Here is a 16422-nt window from a genome sequence, read left to right as displayed (position 1 = left end):
CGGCTAATAAAGGCAAGTATCCCACATGCCTTCTTAACCACCTTATCTGTGCCCCAGGTATCATTCCCAGGTAAGTAGGAAATAAAGTGGGTTTTCTGCACCTCATGATCACCCATTGACTCCTTTTGAAATGCACATGGCGATGCCCAATAACTGGATCAGACGCGACTATAATGCTACTCAAGGCCATATAACCAGTCAACACTCACTTTCTTCATTCACACAAGAACAAAACATCAATGATATTGGTGAAACTTCACGTCCAAAATCATGAAATTACCAACAAGACTTCACTTTTTGCAGCTTTAACTTCAATAAAAATTAGAATAAACCTGAAATAATTAGGCAAATATAAATTACACATGGAATAGTAGATACAACAAGGACTACCTCATGAGATAGCAAACACTCTTATCACACCCTGCAAAAACTTGGCACCATGTGCAATCTCACAGTCTTTCCAACTCTGACTCCGGATCGTAAAATCTTTCACTTTTTCCACTCAAAGGATTTGGTCCTCGAGTCACCTGCAACAGGAGCTCCACTCCATCCGAGTCCTGCAGAGACACCCAAACGGTACACTCCAACAGAACCTCCTTAGATAGATTACAACAGTCTTGATAGCACAGAATCCCCAGAGATAGGTCTTTCTGACTCCCTGTTAAACTGCCAGGCCAGTTCTGGGAGAATTGAAGAACAGCCATATACAGTCCAAATCAGCTGTTTCTGCTCTAACCCTGCCTTCAGCTTTCGGTCCTTTTTAACTTTATTCCAGCTACACATGTATGTGCCTTCTCTGTTCTTTCCCTGCTGCAGCTTTGCCCCTACTCACATGGCTTCTGTATGTCAAACTTCTTTCCTGTTGGGTTTTTCTTTACTCATTCGTGGGACATGGGCATCACTGGCTGGCCAGCATTTATTGCCCATCCCTAGTTGCCCTTGAGAAGGTGAACTGCCTTCTTGAAACGCTGATACATCCGAGTAGCTCACTAGGCCATTTCAGAGACAACCACAGTGCTGTGGCTCTGGAGTCACATGTAGGCCAGACCAGATAAGGATGACAGATTTCCTTCCCTAAAGGACATTAGCGTTCTGGATGGATTTTTTCACCATTCAATCAGATTAGGGCTGATCTCTCCCTAGTATCAAATCCACCTTCCCACCTGTTCCCCATATCCCCTTATCCCTATTTTTATTAGAAATATATCTATCTCCATGGTTTCATGGTCATCAGCAGATTCTTAATTCCAAATATTTTGTATTGAATTCAAGTTCCACCATCTGCCGTGGTGGGATTCAAACCCGAGTCCCCAGGACATTAACTGAGTTTTTGGATTAATAGTCTAGGCCATTGCCTCCCCAAATGCATCCAGGTCAAGGATTGCCTAGGTCACATGGGCCAGTATTTCTTACCATTCAAGAAAATTATAATTGATCCCTTTACAACTGATAAAACTCAAAGCCATTTTCAAACAAACATTCTTTGAAAACAATTATATACTCCGCAGACATTTTAAAGGAATTATAAATTTTCCTTACACTTTTATTGCCCTCTTTTTAGGTTCCAGGTCAAAATTTCTCACTGTATGCAGTGTCTTCAGGAGAGAAAATAAAATAAAAACTCAAAGCAAAAGTGATGTTTGTGATAGGTTCAGCTCATTTTGTAATGATCATTTGCCCGTGTTAAGATGTCTTTTTGACAGTGAGACAAAAACAACATAGGAACATATGAATTAGGAACAGAAGTAGGTAAATTCAACCCTTTGAATGGCGGAGCAGGCTCAATCAGATCATGGCTGATCTCTCCCTAGTATCAAATCCATCTTCCCACCTGTTCCCCATATCCCTATTTTTATTCAAAATATATCTCCTTCTTGAAACCATTCAATGATTCAGACTTCACTGCGTTATGGGGCAGCGAGTTCCACAAATTCACCACCCTCAGAGAAGTAGTTCCTCCTCATCTCAGTTTTAAATCTAATGCCTCTCAACCTATACCTGTGACCTCTTGTCCGAGATTGACACATAAGAGGAAACATTTGGTCTACATTTACTTTGTCAATCCCTTTAAAAATTTTACATACCTCGATGAGATCCCCTCTCATCCTTCTAAACCCCAGCGCGTATAAGCCCAAACTGTTTAATCTCTCCGCGTATGTCAACACCTTCATCCCCAGAATCAATCTGGTACAGTAGAAGTTGACTTGTACCATGTTACTACCTCTACTCCTCCCTCGCCGATACACAGAATTTGATATCCTACACCGTGAAATTCATACACCTCAGGGGATGATTTGGACTCGCACACAATACAGTTTTGAGCTGATGCCATCTGGACATTATTTTAGTCCCCAGCGCCCTGTAATAGCAGACACCACAAAACTGGATTTTCAAGGCACCAACTCGGTGACTCGGTGTTGTAACCGTTGCCTTTTGTGTGAAAGCTTTCATTCTGGATTCTGACTTCAAACACAATAAGAGAAGGGTTCAAATGCCAATCGTCCAAGCTAACTGAAAGCTGCCTTCAAATCCTTACCAAATAGAAGTGGTTTTAAGCTCAGCGTTTTCAAGTAATGTACTTTGTTTGGGACAAGATCCACTTTCTGCATGTGGCCAACCTGCAAAGAAACAAAAGAAAGTTGTTAATATAAAGTGACAAAATATGAATATCAAGGATGCAAATCAAGCTGACACATCCACTAACTGATGAGCCAATGTAACAGAAATTAAATGCATTCTCATATTAAGAGTTCGCATTAAAATAATTTTAAGTTGCAAAAGTGGTGAGCTTTTCAATTACTGACCCTCCCAATAGCCCACCTGGATCACTTCTGACATTTTTATTGCATTAAGGTCAAGATAGAAGGGGTGGATCTGATGAATAGTCCTCTTTGCACCTCACCTCAGTGCTGCAACCTTCCTTATTTGCATTTTAACAATACTATTTTGGTCGTCCCTCCTCTGAACTTGCCTCTCGTGTTTGTCCTCAGCCCCAATTACGCTATCACACATTTTCTCCTCCGTCCATTCTCACCAAATTGAAATGAAGACTCATCACACTGCCTTCCAATTCACTCTTTGCAAGATCTCACCTCTCTGGAACTTCTAGTCTCTCCCAAGTTGGTCTTTCTTCCTACAACCCAAAGGTTGTTAAAATCCAAGCCCAATGCAACCAATGAAGGGCCTGTCTCCGTGCTGTACATTCTATCAAACGTTCGATGCATCTCACAATTGATACAACACAAAGGCGGCCTTCAAATGAGCAAATCAAATCATGGGCCAAAGGGTCTCTTCTAAACTGTATGATTCTATGAAGATGAATATTTTAATTCAATGTGAAAGAACTGCGCTGCAAAATCAAATATTCTTTGTCAATAACAGCATTTTCACAAAACGTTTCATGGTTCCAAACACAATTAAGCCAATAAGTCACATGTCCCTGATCAAAATAATTTGTTCTTTCCCCAAGTCCTTAGTTTCAGTGCTGTTAACACTTTGTTTTCCCAATTTATCACTTGAATTGTACGGCACAGGGGGCTATCCAGCTCAGTAAGGATGTGCCAACTTGCTGAAAGAACTATTGAATTAGTCCCTGACTCCAGCTCTTTCCCTATAACCGTATTACTCAATTCCCATTTGAAGGTTCTTATTGAACCTGCTTCCACCACCTTTTCAGACAATGCTCTCCTGATGGAAACTTGCTGCATTAAAAAAAATTCTCTTCCTGCCACACCCCAGCCCGTTTCTTTTAGCAATAACTTTAAACCTGTGGTCAATGGTGACTGACTGCCTGTCATTGGAAACAGTTTATTGCTATTTACTCTGTCAAAAATCACTCATAATTTTGAATTAAACTTCTCTTTGACCTTCTCTGTTCTTAGAACAACAGTCCCACCATCTCCAATTCACTAAAATCCCTTGTGGCTGATACCATGCCAACAAATCTCCTCTGCATCCTCCCCAAGATCTTGACATTCTTCCGAAACCAATAATTCACACAATACTCCAACTGGATTTGGCCACTGATTTATACAAGTTGAGCAAAACCTCCTTGCTGTATTCTATAATTATATTCAAAATCTAGTGCATTTTTTAAAAAATAGCTCTATTAACTTGTCATGCCACCTGCAAAGTTTTGTGCCTGTGAAGTTCCAGGTCTCTTCACTTCTCTTTAAATTTGTACCATTTTGTCTATATCGCCTCATCTCATTCTTCCTTTTGAAATGCATCACTTCACACTTTACTGCATTAAATGTCATCTACCGTCTATGAGTCCATTTCACCAGATTACGTATTCCTGAAATCGGTTAATATACGTACTCTCTCACTCTGCTCAATGTTGTCAGTGTTACTGCCCAGTCACAGAATAGTCATAGAATCATAGCATCCCTACAGTCCAGAAGGAGGCCATTCGGCCCATCAAGTATGTACTGACCACAATCCCACCCAGGCCCTATCCCCATAATGCCATGCATTTACCCTAGTTAGTCCCCCTGACACTAAGGGGCAATTTAGCATGGCCAATCCACCTAACCCACACATCTTTGGACTGTGGGAGGAAACCGGAGCACCTAGAGGAAATCCTTGCAAACACGAGGAGAATGTGCAAACTCACCACAGACAGTGAGCCAAGCTAGGAATCAAACCCGGGTCCCTGGTGCTGTGAGGCAGCAGTGCTACCCACTGTGCCAGCGTGCCGCCCTAAGTTTTAAGTATTAGTGTCACAAGTAGGCTTACATTAATATTGCAACAAAGTTACTGTGAAAATCCCCTAGGCGCCACACTCCTGCACCTGTTTGAGTACACTGAAGGAGAATTTAGCATGGCCAACGCACCTAACCTACACATCTTACAGACTGTGGGAGGAAACCAGAGCACCCGGAGGAAACCTATGCTGACACGGGGTGAACGTGCAAACTCCACACAGTGACCCAAGCCGGGAATCAAACCCGGGTCCTTGGCGCTGTGAGACAGCAGTGCTAACCAGTGTAGTTTTGCTTTTTCTCTCCATTTCCCTCTCCCTAACCAGCAAGTATTCCAGCCTAATAAGTCCCAAAGCTCCCTGAACCTTCTAAACTTCAGCATTCTCTCCAAAACTCACTCTATTCCCATCAGCCTTGCTGTCAGCCAACTCCAAACCGCTCCAGTCCCAGTGTTTTCCCCCTACCACCAGGTCTTAATTTGCCTCAACCACTCTGGCTCCCTCATTTCACCCCTTTGGGCATGCCCCTGTCCATGGTCTCGCACCCCTCCCAGTTAGGCCCATGCCCTCTGTATCTGCCCAGTCTACACCACCCAGTCCTCCCAACATTCCCCCGCTGCAGCCAGTTCATCTCACTTGCCAGCCCTCCTGTGCTCACATGACATCTCCATTTTCAGTCCCTACCCATCTGGCCCATCCCCCTTCAAGCTTCTTCTCTCACTACTGGTCATCCCCACCCCACCATCATCGTTTCCTCCTGTTTCCAGCCCCACCACCAGCCCCCTTTGGTCACAATCCACTGCTTCCCCCACCCCTCCCTCTCGCCTGAACCGTTCTCTGGTTCCTTATTCTGTCCCATCCCCTCCCCATATTCTCCCTGCAACACCCCACCACATACCCTACCTTTGTTCAGTCCCCAGCCTTCCCTCCTCTGACCTGTGCCTCCCCCTACCCCATGTCCACACTTTGTCCAGTCCCCAAACACCCCGTCCCTACCCCATCTCTGCCTACCCCTAATCGCCACTGTCTCGCCACACTTGTCTCTGCATCCTCCTAACCCTGACACACCCCACTCCAGCATGACTATCTCTCACTCCTCTAAACCTCCCCCGCCCCCCCACATACTATTCCATCCTCCCCTGAACCACCTACCATCCCTCTGAGCAACCGCTAACCCTCCATCCCCGCTGACATCCTCCTCCCCCTGCTCTGTCCCCACATGCCGCCCCTCCCTCATGATTCACACCTTCAAAACCTTCACCCCCTGATCAATACCTCCCCCCCCCCACCCCGAAACATCTCCTCTGTCCCTTCCCTGCCCCCAGCCCCCTCCACACTGACTACCCCCCCCCCCAAACATCTCAGGACCCCCTGCAACCAGCCCCCACGTGTCATCCCCTCCCCTCTGACCTCTCCTGTGCCCTCCCCTGATCCCTACCCTCTCCTGTCTCTCCCCCTGAAACATCTCAGGACTCTTTGCAACCAGCCCCTTTGTGTCATCCCCTCCCCTCTGACCTCTGCTCTCTTTTGTCCCTCCCTGACCCCTGCCTCGTCCCCTAATTCCTGCCCTCGCCTGTCTCTCCCCCTGACCCCTGCCCTCTGACCCTTCCCCCGAAACACCTCAGGACCCCCTCCAATCAGCCCCCACGTGCCACCCCTTCCCCTCAGCTGTCCCGCCCCTTGCCCTCTGACCCCGCCCCCTTGCCCTCTCACCTTGATGCCCTCCAGCCGGTGCAGGCGGCCGAGCGGACTGTCGGCTTGCAGCGGGGACGCGGGCGCGGCCTCTGGCGGGGGCGCGGGCGGGACGAGCTGCTCCCGCGGCGTGCCCGCGCCCTGCCCGAGTGTCGGGGGCGTGCCGGTGTCGGCGGGCGGGTGCGCGCTCTCGCTGGTGTAGTACACATAGAGCAGCAGCGCCATCACATTGAGGATGTAAACGTGAACAAACACCATGACAACCACGAAATAGGAGCGGGAGCACACGCTGTCCTTCTGGGACATCTTCAGCGGCCAGCACTGAGCAAAGCCCGCCCGCCCGGCTCCGGTAAGCGGATCCAGCGCCTCTCCCGCCCTCAGAGCGCCTCACTCCTCCCCTCCCCTCGCCCGCGGCCGTTATTTTCAAACCGGGGCTCGCGACTCGCAGCCTGCCTGCCCCGCCCTCTCATGAACGTCACCGCGTCGCCCCTTCTCTCTGATGACGTCACCGCGTAGTCAGATCCCGCCCTCACCAACATTACCGCGCCGCCCATTCCCTCTGAGTACGTCACCGCGTCGCCCCTTCCCTCTGAGCACGTCACCGCGTCGTTTCGCCCCGCCCCCTCACTGCGTCCCCCTTCGCCCCGCCCTCAAAAATGTCACCGCGTCGCCTCACGCCGCCCTCACCTTGGTTACGTCATCACGTCGCCGTGCCACATGGCAAGGAATTGGAAAATCTCCACCAGTGATAACACCAGCACCCTAAATACTCATTGAGCATTTATCATAAGCATGTACAGTGCAGAAGGAGGCCATTTGGCCCATCGAGCCTGCACCGACAACAATCCCACCCTATCCCCGTAACCCCACATTTGAGGGACCTTTTACAAAGGCCCTAATTGATTGCGCGGGACCACACAAGGACCACGCACAGGATACTGCAAGGCCTGGATAGAGTGGACGTGGAGAGGATGTTTCCACTAGTAGGAAAAACTAGAACCAGAGGCACAACCTCAGGCTGAAGGAACGATCCTTTAAAACAGAGATGAGGAGAAATTTCTTCAGCCAGAGAGTGGTGAATCTGTGGAACTCTTTGCCGCAGGAGGCTGTGGAGGCCAGGTCACTGAGTGTCTTTAAGACAGAGATAGGTCCTTGATTGATAAGGGGATCAGGGGTTATGGGAAAAAGGCAGGAGAATGGGGATGTGAAAAATATCAGCCATGATTGAATGGTGGAGCAGACTCGATGGGCCGAGTGGCCTAATTCTGCTCCTATGTGTTGTCTTATGGATCCCTGCCTAAAACGAAAAGTGGGGATCAGTATTTGTTGTCCATATGGATATGTCTACGAGATTTCCAGAGGCCTTTCCATTATATAATATTGCAGCTAAAAGGATTGTTGAAGAATTACTTATTTTTTTACCAGGTACCGCTCGGGGTGGCACGGCAGCACAGTGGTTAGCACTGCTGCCTCACAGCTCCAGGGTGACTTCCTGTGTGGAGTTTGCACGTTCTCCCCATGTCTGCATGGGTTTCCTCCGGGTGCTCCGGTTTCCTCCCACAGTCCAAAGATGCGCGGGTTAGTTGGATTGGCTATGCTAAATTGCCCCTTAATAGCCCGAGATATGTAGGTTAGAGGGATTAGCAGGGTAAATATGTGGGGTTACAGAAATAGGGCCTGGGTGAGATTGTTGTCGGTACAGACTCAATGGGCCTCCTGCACTGTGGGAATTTTATGATGTGGGCTACCCACAGAAACACAATCAGATCAAGGATCCAATTTAATGTCAAGTTATTCAGGGAAATTATGGATAGTTTAGCAGTATAGCAATTTAAATCCATGCATATCATGCAGAAATGCAGGGTGGCATCAAACTTTAAAGACCACGTTGAGGGCTGATAGTCAGGATTATCCAGAAGATTGGTATAAAGGAATTCCATTTGTACTTTTTGCAAATAAGGATGCACCTTCTGAATCAACTAAATTTAGTCCAATTGAATTATTTTTTGGTCATGAGGTAAGAGGAACACTTAAATTGATCAAGTAGAAATTGATGAGTCAGCATTCTGAGACTACAGTGTTGCACTCTGTATCAAACTTTAGGAAAAGATTAACTAGGGCTGGTGAGTAGCCTAGACGGCGCTTAAAAGTGGCACAGCATGTGATGAAAAAGGAAGCGGATAAGAAATCAAAATTTATAGCTTTGCCAGTGGCAATAAAGTATTGGTATTATTACCAGTGGTAGATGAACCTATAAAATAAAAGTTTAGTAGACTTTATCAAATCGAAAGAAAATTGAATGAGGTGAATTGTTTGATAAAAATATCAGACAGAAGGAATACTCATAGAGTGTGACATGTTAATATGCTCAAACTGTTTTGATAGGGAAGGAAAGCAGAAGAAGGATATGTTAGTTACAACTCAAAGTGTAGACACAAATCCAGATGATTCTGAACTTGATATTCCTCAAATTAGATTGAACAATGAGGAAGTAATCAGAAATTAGGATCAATTGAGTAATTATCTGGAGTAAAATCGAAATGACCTGAAAGAGTTATTTCAATCATGTAGAGCAATTTGTGGGAAGAAACTGGGAAATACTAAAGCAATTGTGCATAATGTAGATGCAGGAAATGCTGTTCCAATTAAGCAACAGGTATATAGACCTAACCCACTAAAATTGGCACAGGTTCAAAAGGAGATGGGAAGCATGGTTAAGAATGATATAATTAAAGTGAATTGCAGAGAGTGGAGCTCACCCACGTTGATGGTACCAAAACCAGATGGTACACAACGATTGTGTGTGGACTATAGAAAAGTTAATGCAGTTACAAAGTCAGATTCATATCCTATTCCTTGATTGGAAGACTCAATTGAGAAGGTGGGACAAGCAAGTTTCATTTCTAAACTTGATTTACATAAAGGATATTGGCAAGTACCTTTATCCAAAAGAACAAAGGAGATTTTGGCTTTCATGACACCAAGTGCTGTGCACCAGTTTAAAGTCAGGCCATTTGGAATGAAAAGTGCATCAGCAACATTCCAAAGACTAACCAATAAGGTCAATTCTGGACTAACTAATTGTGTGGTGTACATAGACAATCTGGCGGTTTTCAGTCAGACATGGAAGGAACATTTGAAACATTTGAAAGAATTGTTCGGTCAACGTCAGGAGCCAGGCTTGGTGGTAAACTCGGCTAAAAGTGAGTTTGCAAAGGCAAGAATAAGGAAATTTGGCATGTCAACTACAACTCTCGCCAACTTTTACAGATGCACCATAGAAAGCATTCTTTCCGGATGTATCACAGCTTGGTATGGCTCCTCTGCCCAAGTCTGCAAGAAACTACAAAAGGTTGTGAATGTAGCCCAATCCATCACACAAACCAGCCTCCCATCCATTGACTCTGTCTACACGTCCCGCTGCCCCGGCAAAGCAGCCAGCATAATTAAAAAGCCATTTAATTTGAAAACTAATTTTAGAGAGAGGTTTAAGTCTATAAGATGAATATTGCCTGAATTGGAACTTATAATGTTAGGTTAGCAGTTAAGAATTGTAGCTTGTCATGTTTAAGTATTGTTCAATTGTCAAATGTTAAGCTAATTCATTTGTTATAGTTAAATTATGTTGGTGAATAAAATTTGTTTTGATAAAAGATCCCCAGTGTGTCAGTAGAATCATGCATGGAGTGAAACATCTTATCCTCACATTAATGCCAAAGTAGAAAAATGGTTGGGATCTGGTCTGGTTTCATGATATACCTTGGGGTTTCTCATCTGGTATCCTAACAGTTCTAAGTGTAGAGTATGCACATAATGTATGTGGGGTGTGCATGCAGCATACAAGCTGTAAATACAGAGTGTACGCACAGCATTTATACAATCTCCTCATTAGGAATCGATCTTGCTTTTAAGCACCAGTTATCAACCTGTAGCAGAGGAATAGAACATCTTCAATCTGCTGCCTGCATTACAATGCTTTATTCTTGGGATATGTTTGGGCCAAAGCTGGGGAAGGGGTGGAGGGGAAGGGCAGTGGGAGGGGAGGGCTGGAGGAGTGGGAGGGCTGGAGGAGAGGAACAGGGGGAAAGGGAAGGCTGGAGGAGGGGAGGGATGTGGTGGGGAGGAGAGGCAGGAGAGTGAGGGGGGGATGTCAGGGGGGAAAGGGAAGAGGTGTGAGGGGACATGTTTGGACTAAAGCAGCATGGCATGGAATCATATCACCTTTTCCCTTTTCAGATATCTTTGCACATCCCTTCATTGTGTTTTAATTATGTTCTTGTTTCTGCTCTGTTCTTTGGTCTGTTGATTCCTCTTTTCATGGCAACTTTCTCCCCTCCCTCCTGTCTTAGGTGACTGCTTGTTGAAGTGCATGTGTGACAGTTGCCCTCCAATGTCTTGCACCGGTGGTGGTTGCTGTTGTGTGAGTCTTGATGTGACAAAGGCAGGGAGAGATCGCCACAAGCCCAATCCTGTCCTGATGTTAAACAGATTATTGGAGTTTGATTTATCTATATTTCTTGGAACATTGAATCTCTCAGAGCCTTTCATTCCGTCTTCTTTTCTTACATTTCTGGGTCTCAATCCAAAGTGTCAATCATTTTCCAGCTCTATTCAAGCCTGGTTATGCTACTGTGGCCAGCTCCAATAATTGCAAGTATTTATGCTGTAATGCCAAATTGGAACACCAGAGAGTGCCAGAGCCATACAAAAGTGTGGCCACTGACAAAATGCGACAGAAAATCTGCATTGCAAGCAGAGAATATCTTCAGTTTACTGCATTACAGTGTTCCTTGGGCAAAGTCCAAGGTGTTTGGCTCAAAACAAGGCAACAAGGAAATGTTCTGGCTTTTCTAGATACTGCTAACCTCATTGTCGATAGGCAGCGGATAGCTTAGCAGAGGTGACAATTTAATAAGTTGCCATAAAGTCAGAGTGCAATACATCATGGAAACAGGCTTTTCGGCCCAACCAGTCCATGCCAACTGTGGTGCCCTCTTGGCTAGTCCCAATTGCCCGTGTTTGGCCCATATCCCTCTAATCCTTTCCCATCCATGTACTTATCCAAATGCTTTTTAAATGTTGCTATTGTACCCGCCTCAACCACTTTCTCTGGCAGATCATTCCATACACACACCACCCTCTGCGTGAAGAAGTTGCCCCTCAGATCCCTTTTGAATCTTTCCCCTCTCACCTTAAACCTATGCCCTCTAATTTTCAATTCCCCTTCCTTGGGAAATAGACTATGTGCGTTCATCCTATCGATGCCCCTCATGATTTTATACAACTCAATAAGGTCACCCCTCATTCTCCTACGATCCAAGGAATAAAGTCCTCGCCTGGCCAACCTCTCCCTATAACTCAGGCCCACTAGTCCTGGCAACATCCTTGTAAATCTTCTCTGCACTCTTTCCAGTTTATCAATGTCTTTCCTATAACAGGGTGACCAAAACTGGCAGTTCAGGAGGTGTAGCTGCCCTTGATGTCTGCACTAACTGGCAGGGTAAGGTGACACAGTGGCAGGTAGCAACTGGACTTAGCATCCTAATGTTCATTCCCGGAATCTGGGCATTGCTGGCAGTGTTTTATTAGTTAGTTTATTTATTTGTGTCACAAGTAACACTGCAATGGACTCACTGTGAAAATCCCCAAGTCGCCACACTCCGGTGCCTGTTCGGGTACACTGAAGGAGAATTTAGCATGCCAATGCACCTAACCAGCATGTCTTGAGTATAAAAGTTGGAGTGTTATGGTAAGGTTATATAATAAGAAGTTTAACAACACCAGGTTAAAGTCCAACAGGTTTGTTTGGTAGCAAATTTGCTTTTGCTACCAAATAAACCTGTTGGACTTTAACCTGGTGTTGTTAAACTTCTTACTGTGTTTACCCCAGTCCAACGCCGGCATCTCCACATCAAGGTTATATAAGGCATTGGTGAGGCCGAATTTGGAGTATTGTGTACAGTTTTGGTCACCTAGTTACAGGAAGGATGTAAATAAGGTTGAAAGAGTGCAGAGAAGGTTCACAAGGATGTTGCCGGGACTTGAGAAGCTGAGTTATAGGGAGAGATTGAATAGGTTGGGACTTTATTCCCTGGAGCGTAGAAGATTGAGGGGAGATTTGATAGAGGTGTATAAGATTTTGATGGGTATAGATAGAGTGAATGCAAGCAGGCTTTTTCCGCTGAGGCTAGGGGAGAAAAAAACCAGAGGGCATGGGTTAAGGGTGAAAGGAGAAAAGTTTAAAGGGAATATTAGGGGGGGCTTCTTCACGCAGAGAGTGGTGGGAGTGTGGAATGAGCTGCTGGATAAAGTGGTAAATGCAGGGTCACTTTTAACATTTAAGAAAAACTTGGACGGGTTCATGGATGAGAGGGGTGTGGAGGGATATGGTCCAAGTGCAGGTCAGTGGGACTAGGCAAAAAATGGTTCGGCACAGACAAGAAGGGCCAAAAGGCCTGTTTCTGAGCTGTAATTTTCTATGGTTCTATGGTCTTTCGTACTGTAGGAGGAAACCAGAGCATCTGGAGGAAACCCACGCAGACACGGGGAGAACGTGCAAACTCCTCACAGACAGTGACCCAAGCCAGGGATCGAGCCCGGGTCCCTGGGACTGTGAGGCAACAGTGCTCACTACTGTGCCACCATGCCACCCTCAATTGTGCTGAGGAAAGCCAACTGGTTCTTGGAATGTATAAGCATAGACTGACCTCATCCCAGGAGGCGATAATAAGGAGTGGTATGGCTACACCTGGTGTAAATAAGGTGGTTAAGAAGACATATGGGATACTTTCCAATATTAGCCAAGGCATAGAATCTAAACAGAGAGTTTAGCTTGGACTTTATCAAATACTAGCTGGGCCACAGCTAGAGTACAATGTATAGTTCTGGCCACCACACTACAGAATAGATATGGTTGCATTTGAGAAGATACAAAGGAGATTTATGAGGATTTGACCAGGAATGGAGAATTTTATCTATGCGGAAAGATTGGATTCCACCAGGGTTGTTTTCTTTGGAACATAGGAAGCTGAGAGAAGATTTAATTAAGGTGCTTAAAATTCTGAGGGACCCAAATAGAGTGGACGGGAAGAAACAATTTCCTTAGCAGAGAGGTTAATATCCAGGGACATCGGTTTAAAATGATTAGCAGAAGTAAAGGGGCCTTGAGACTTTGTTTTCACCCAGAGGCTGGTCGGGATCTGCAACTCACTGCATGAAAAAGATGCTGGTAACAGAAAAGCCTCAATGCTTGTAAAACATAACTTGGATATGTATTTGGCCCGACAGGGTGTTAGGAATGGGTTAACATACCTTCCAATTAAGTCCTAATTTGATGTCAATTATTCAATAGAAGTCACTGATAAATAAAGGGGCCACAGGTGGCACTAAGTGTTGGTGGAGAATTGTACGTGGAGTTGGATCAAAGAAATAAAAGGAGTTTATGAAGAAGCAGAACTCGTGTCTCCTTTACTGAACAGCAACCGAGAGGCTTAAACACAAAGCTTCAGAGCAAGAGTTGTATCGTGGCATTAGGGTGGATAACTTATTATTTGGCTGGCACCAGCATGATGGGCTGATTGGCCTCATGTGACATAAATGTTCTACATTTCTAATGTGTACAGTTCGGCTCAATGTATGTCTCTACTTTCTCAGAAGAATAAGGAAATTTGGCATGTCAACTACAACTCTCGCCCCAACTTTTACAGATGCACCATAGAAAGCATTCTTTCTAGTTGTATCACAGCTTTGTATGGCTCCTGCTCTGCCCAAGTCCGCAAGAAACTACAAAAGGTTTGTGAATGTAGCCCAATCCATCACACAAACCAGCCTCCCATCCATTGACTCTGTCTACACGTCCCGCTGCCCCGGCAAAGCAGCCAGCATAATTAAGGACCCCCGCGTACCCCGGACATTCTCTCTTCCACCTTCTCCCTTCAGGAAAAAGATACAAAAGCCTGAGGTCGCATACCAACCAACTCAAGAACAGCTGCCATCAGACTTTCGAATGGACCTACCTCGCACGAAGTTGATCTTTTATCTACACCCTGGTTATGACTGTAACACTACATTCTACACTCTCTCCTTTCCTTCTCTATGAACGGTATGCTTTGTCTGTATAGCGCACAAGAAACAATATTTTTCACTGTATACTAATACATGTGACAATAATAAATCAAATCAAAATGATAGCAGGCCAAACTGAAGCCTTCCTTAGTGCTTAACTTCGTGGCAATGTTAATGTAAGCCTACTTGTGACTCTATTAAATAAACTTAAACTTAAAAATAATAAACATAAAACCTTATGGGTGAAGAGCGTGGGATATGGGGGGAAAAGTAATTGAGGTACAGGGTCAACATTACCATGTTTTACCACAAGGGAAGGCACGTGGACATTTTAGATTGAATTATTTTATGCAGAGAAAGGTGAACGTGTGGAACAGATTCTCCAGGGAGGTAGAGAGTGGGAACAAAAGAGGAACACTTGCACAGAGATTCGCCAGAGTGTTGGTTGAGCATGATTATGTTTGACACTAGCCTTTTTAATTGTAGTGTTCTCTCAGGCCTGTATTTTCCCATATTCCATCCCATATAATTTGTGGGGAGTTAAAACATAAAATTGCAGAATAACTGAGTCTGATTGAGACATCTGGATATTCCACAGATTTAAAGAAGAATAATAATGGGATTCAAAATTCAATTTTGACCCTTTCACAAAGTATCTAAAACACTAATGCAGCCCAGGACAAAACATTATCTGATTGGAGCTACTTCTGTGATTCTTAATTGGGTTCTGTGTTGAATTAACTCAGTTTGAGGAGAGTACGGAAACAGCCGTGGGGGGTGGGGGGGTGGGGGGGTGGGGGTTTGCTGCACGTTACAGACAGAAGAGGGGCATTAAAATGAAACAACATCAAAACGGAGAGAAAAGGAGAGACTGAAGAAAGATGCAGGGAAAGTGAGTGAATGGTGAAGAGGAGAGAGGTGGGTGCAAGAGATAAAGAGCAAGTGGGAGGGTGTGAGAGTCAGAGTGAGCTGGAGCAGAAGAGGAAAGCAGTCAAAGGGAGAGAAATGGGACAGTAGGAGAAAATAGAGAGAGGGAGGAGGTGGTGAGACAGAGAGGGAGCAAAGAGAGACAGAAAGTGAGAGATAAGAGAAGCAGAGGGAATGAGACTTGTGGAGTAAGATTCAATAGAGATGTTCTGGATAGAGCAGACAGCGAGAAACTGTTCCCATTGGCAGAGGGGTCAAGAACCAGAGGTCACCGATTTAAGGTGATTGGAAAAAGAAGCAATGATGAAATGGGGGAAATGTTTTTATGCAGCAAATGTATTAGGATCTGGCTGAGGGTGTGGTGGGGACAGGTTCAAACATGGCTTTCAAAAGGGATAACACCTGAGAGGAAACAAGTTATAGGGCTATGGGGTAAGGTGTACAGGTTAGGTGGATTGACCATGATAAATTGCCTCTTCGTGTCCAGACATGTGCAGGTTAGGTGGATAGGCCATGCTAAATTGCCCCTTAGTCTCCCCCTAGTGTCCGGGGGATTAGCAGGGTAAATATGTGGGGTTACAGGAATAGGGCCTGGGTGGGATTGTGGTCGGTACGGACACAACGGGCCAATGGCCTCCTTCTGTACTGTAGGGATTCAATGATCTATGAAAGATGTGTAGGTTAGATGAATTAGCCATGGTAAATGTTTGGGGTTACGGGATAGAGCATGGTGATATTCTGGATAAGATACTCTGTCAGAGAGTCGGTGTAGAACCAATGGGCCGAATGGCCCCCTTCTGCACTGTGGGGATTCTCTGAAAGTCAGCAGATTGGGATTTGTTAATTTTCTCTTGCACGGAACTGGTGGGGCCGCAATAGGCCGAATTGGCACCCTGGGCGTGATCTTACTTGCCGTACACACCACATTCCCGCTGCAGCGAGGTCTGAGAATTTGGTGACCAGCCAAATCTCCATCCACGATGATGGGATGGGAAAATCCCGCTGACATGAATGCAAGAATCCGGCCCCGTGTTGCA

General features: G+C 45.4%; 1 protein-coding gene across 1 annotated transcript in view; it reads right to left on the bottom strand.

Annotated features, from left to right (window-relative positions):
* LOC144491718 (transmembrane prolyl 4-hydroxylase-like) overlaps positions 1–6883 on the bottom strand; it is a 54436-nt gene extending 47553 nt beyond the window's left edge. Inside the window, exons 1-2 of the mRNA XM_078209932.1 lie at positions 6416–6883; positions 2537–2618 (exon numbers count right to left, since the gene is read on the bottom strand). Coding sequence (XP_078066058.1) covers positions 2537–2618; positions 6416–6700 — 367 coding nt within the window. The 5' untranslated portion in view covers positions 6701–6883. The remainder of the gene's footprint in view (positions 1–2536; positions 2619–6415) is intronic.
* Positions 6884–16422: the final 9539 nt, after the last annotated feature.

This window comes from Mustelus asterias, chromosome 3, assembly GCF_964213995.1.
Source record: "Mustelus asterias chromosome 3, sMusAst1.hap1.1, whole genome shotgun sequence".
NCBI classification, from domain to species: Eukaryota; Metazoa; Chordata; class Chondrichthyes; order Carcharhiniformes; family Triakidae; genus Mustelus; species Mustelus asterias.
This window is presented reverse-complemented; position numbering and strand designations above follow the sequence as displayed.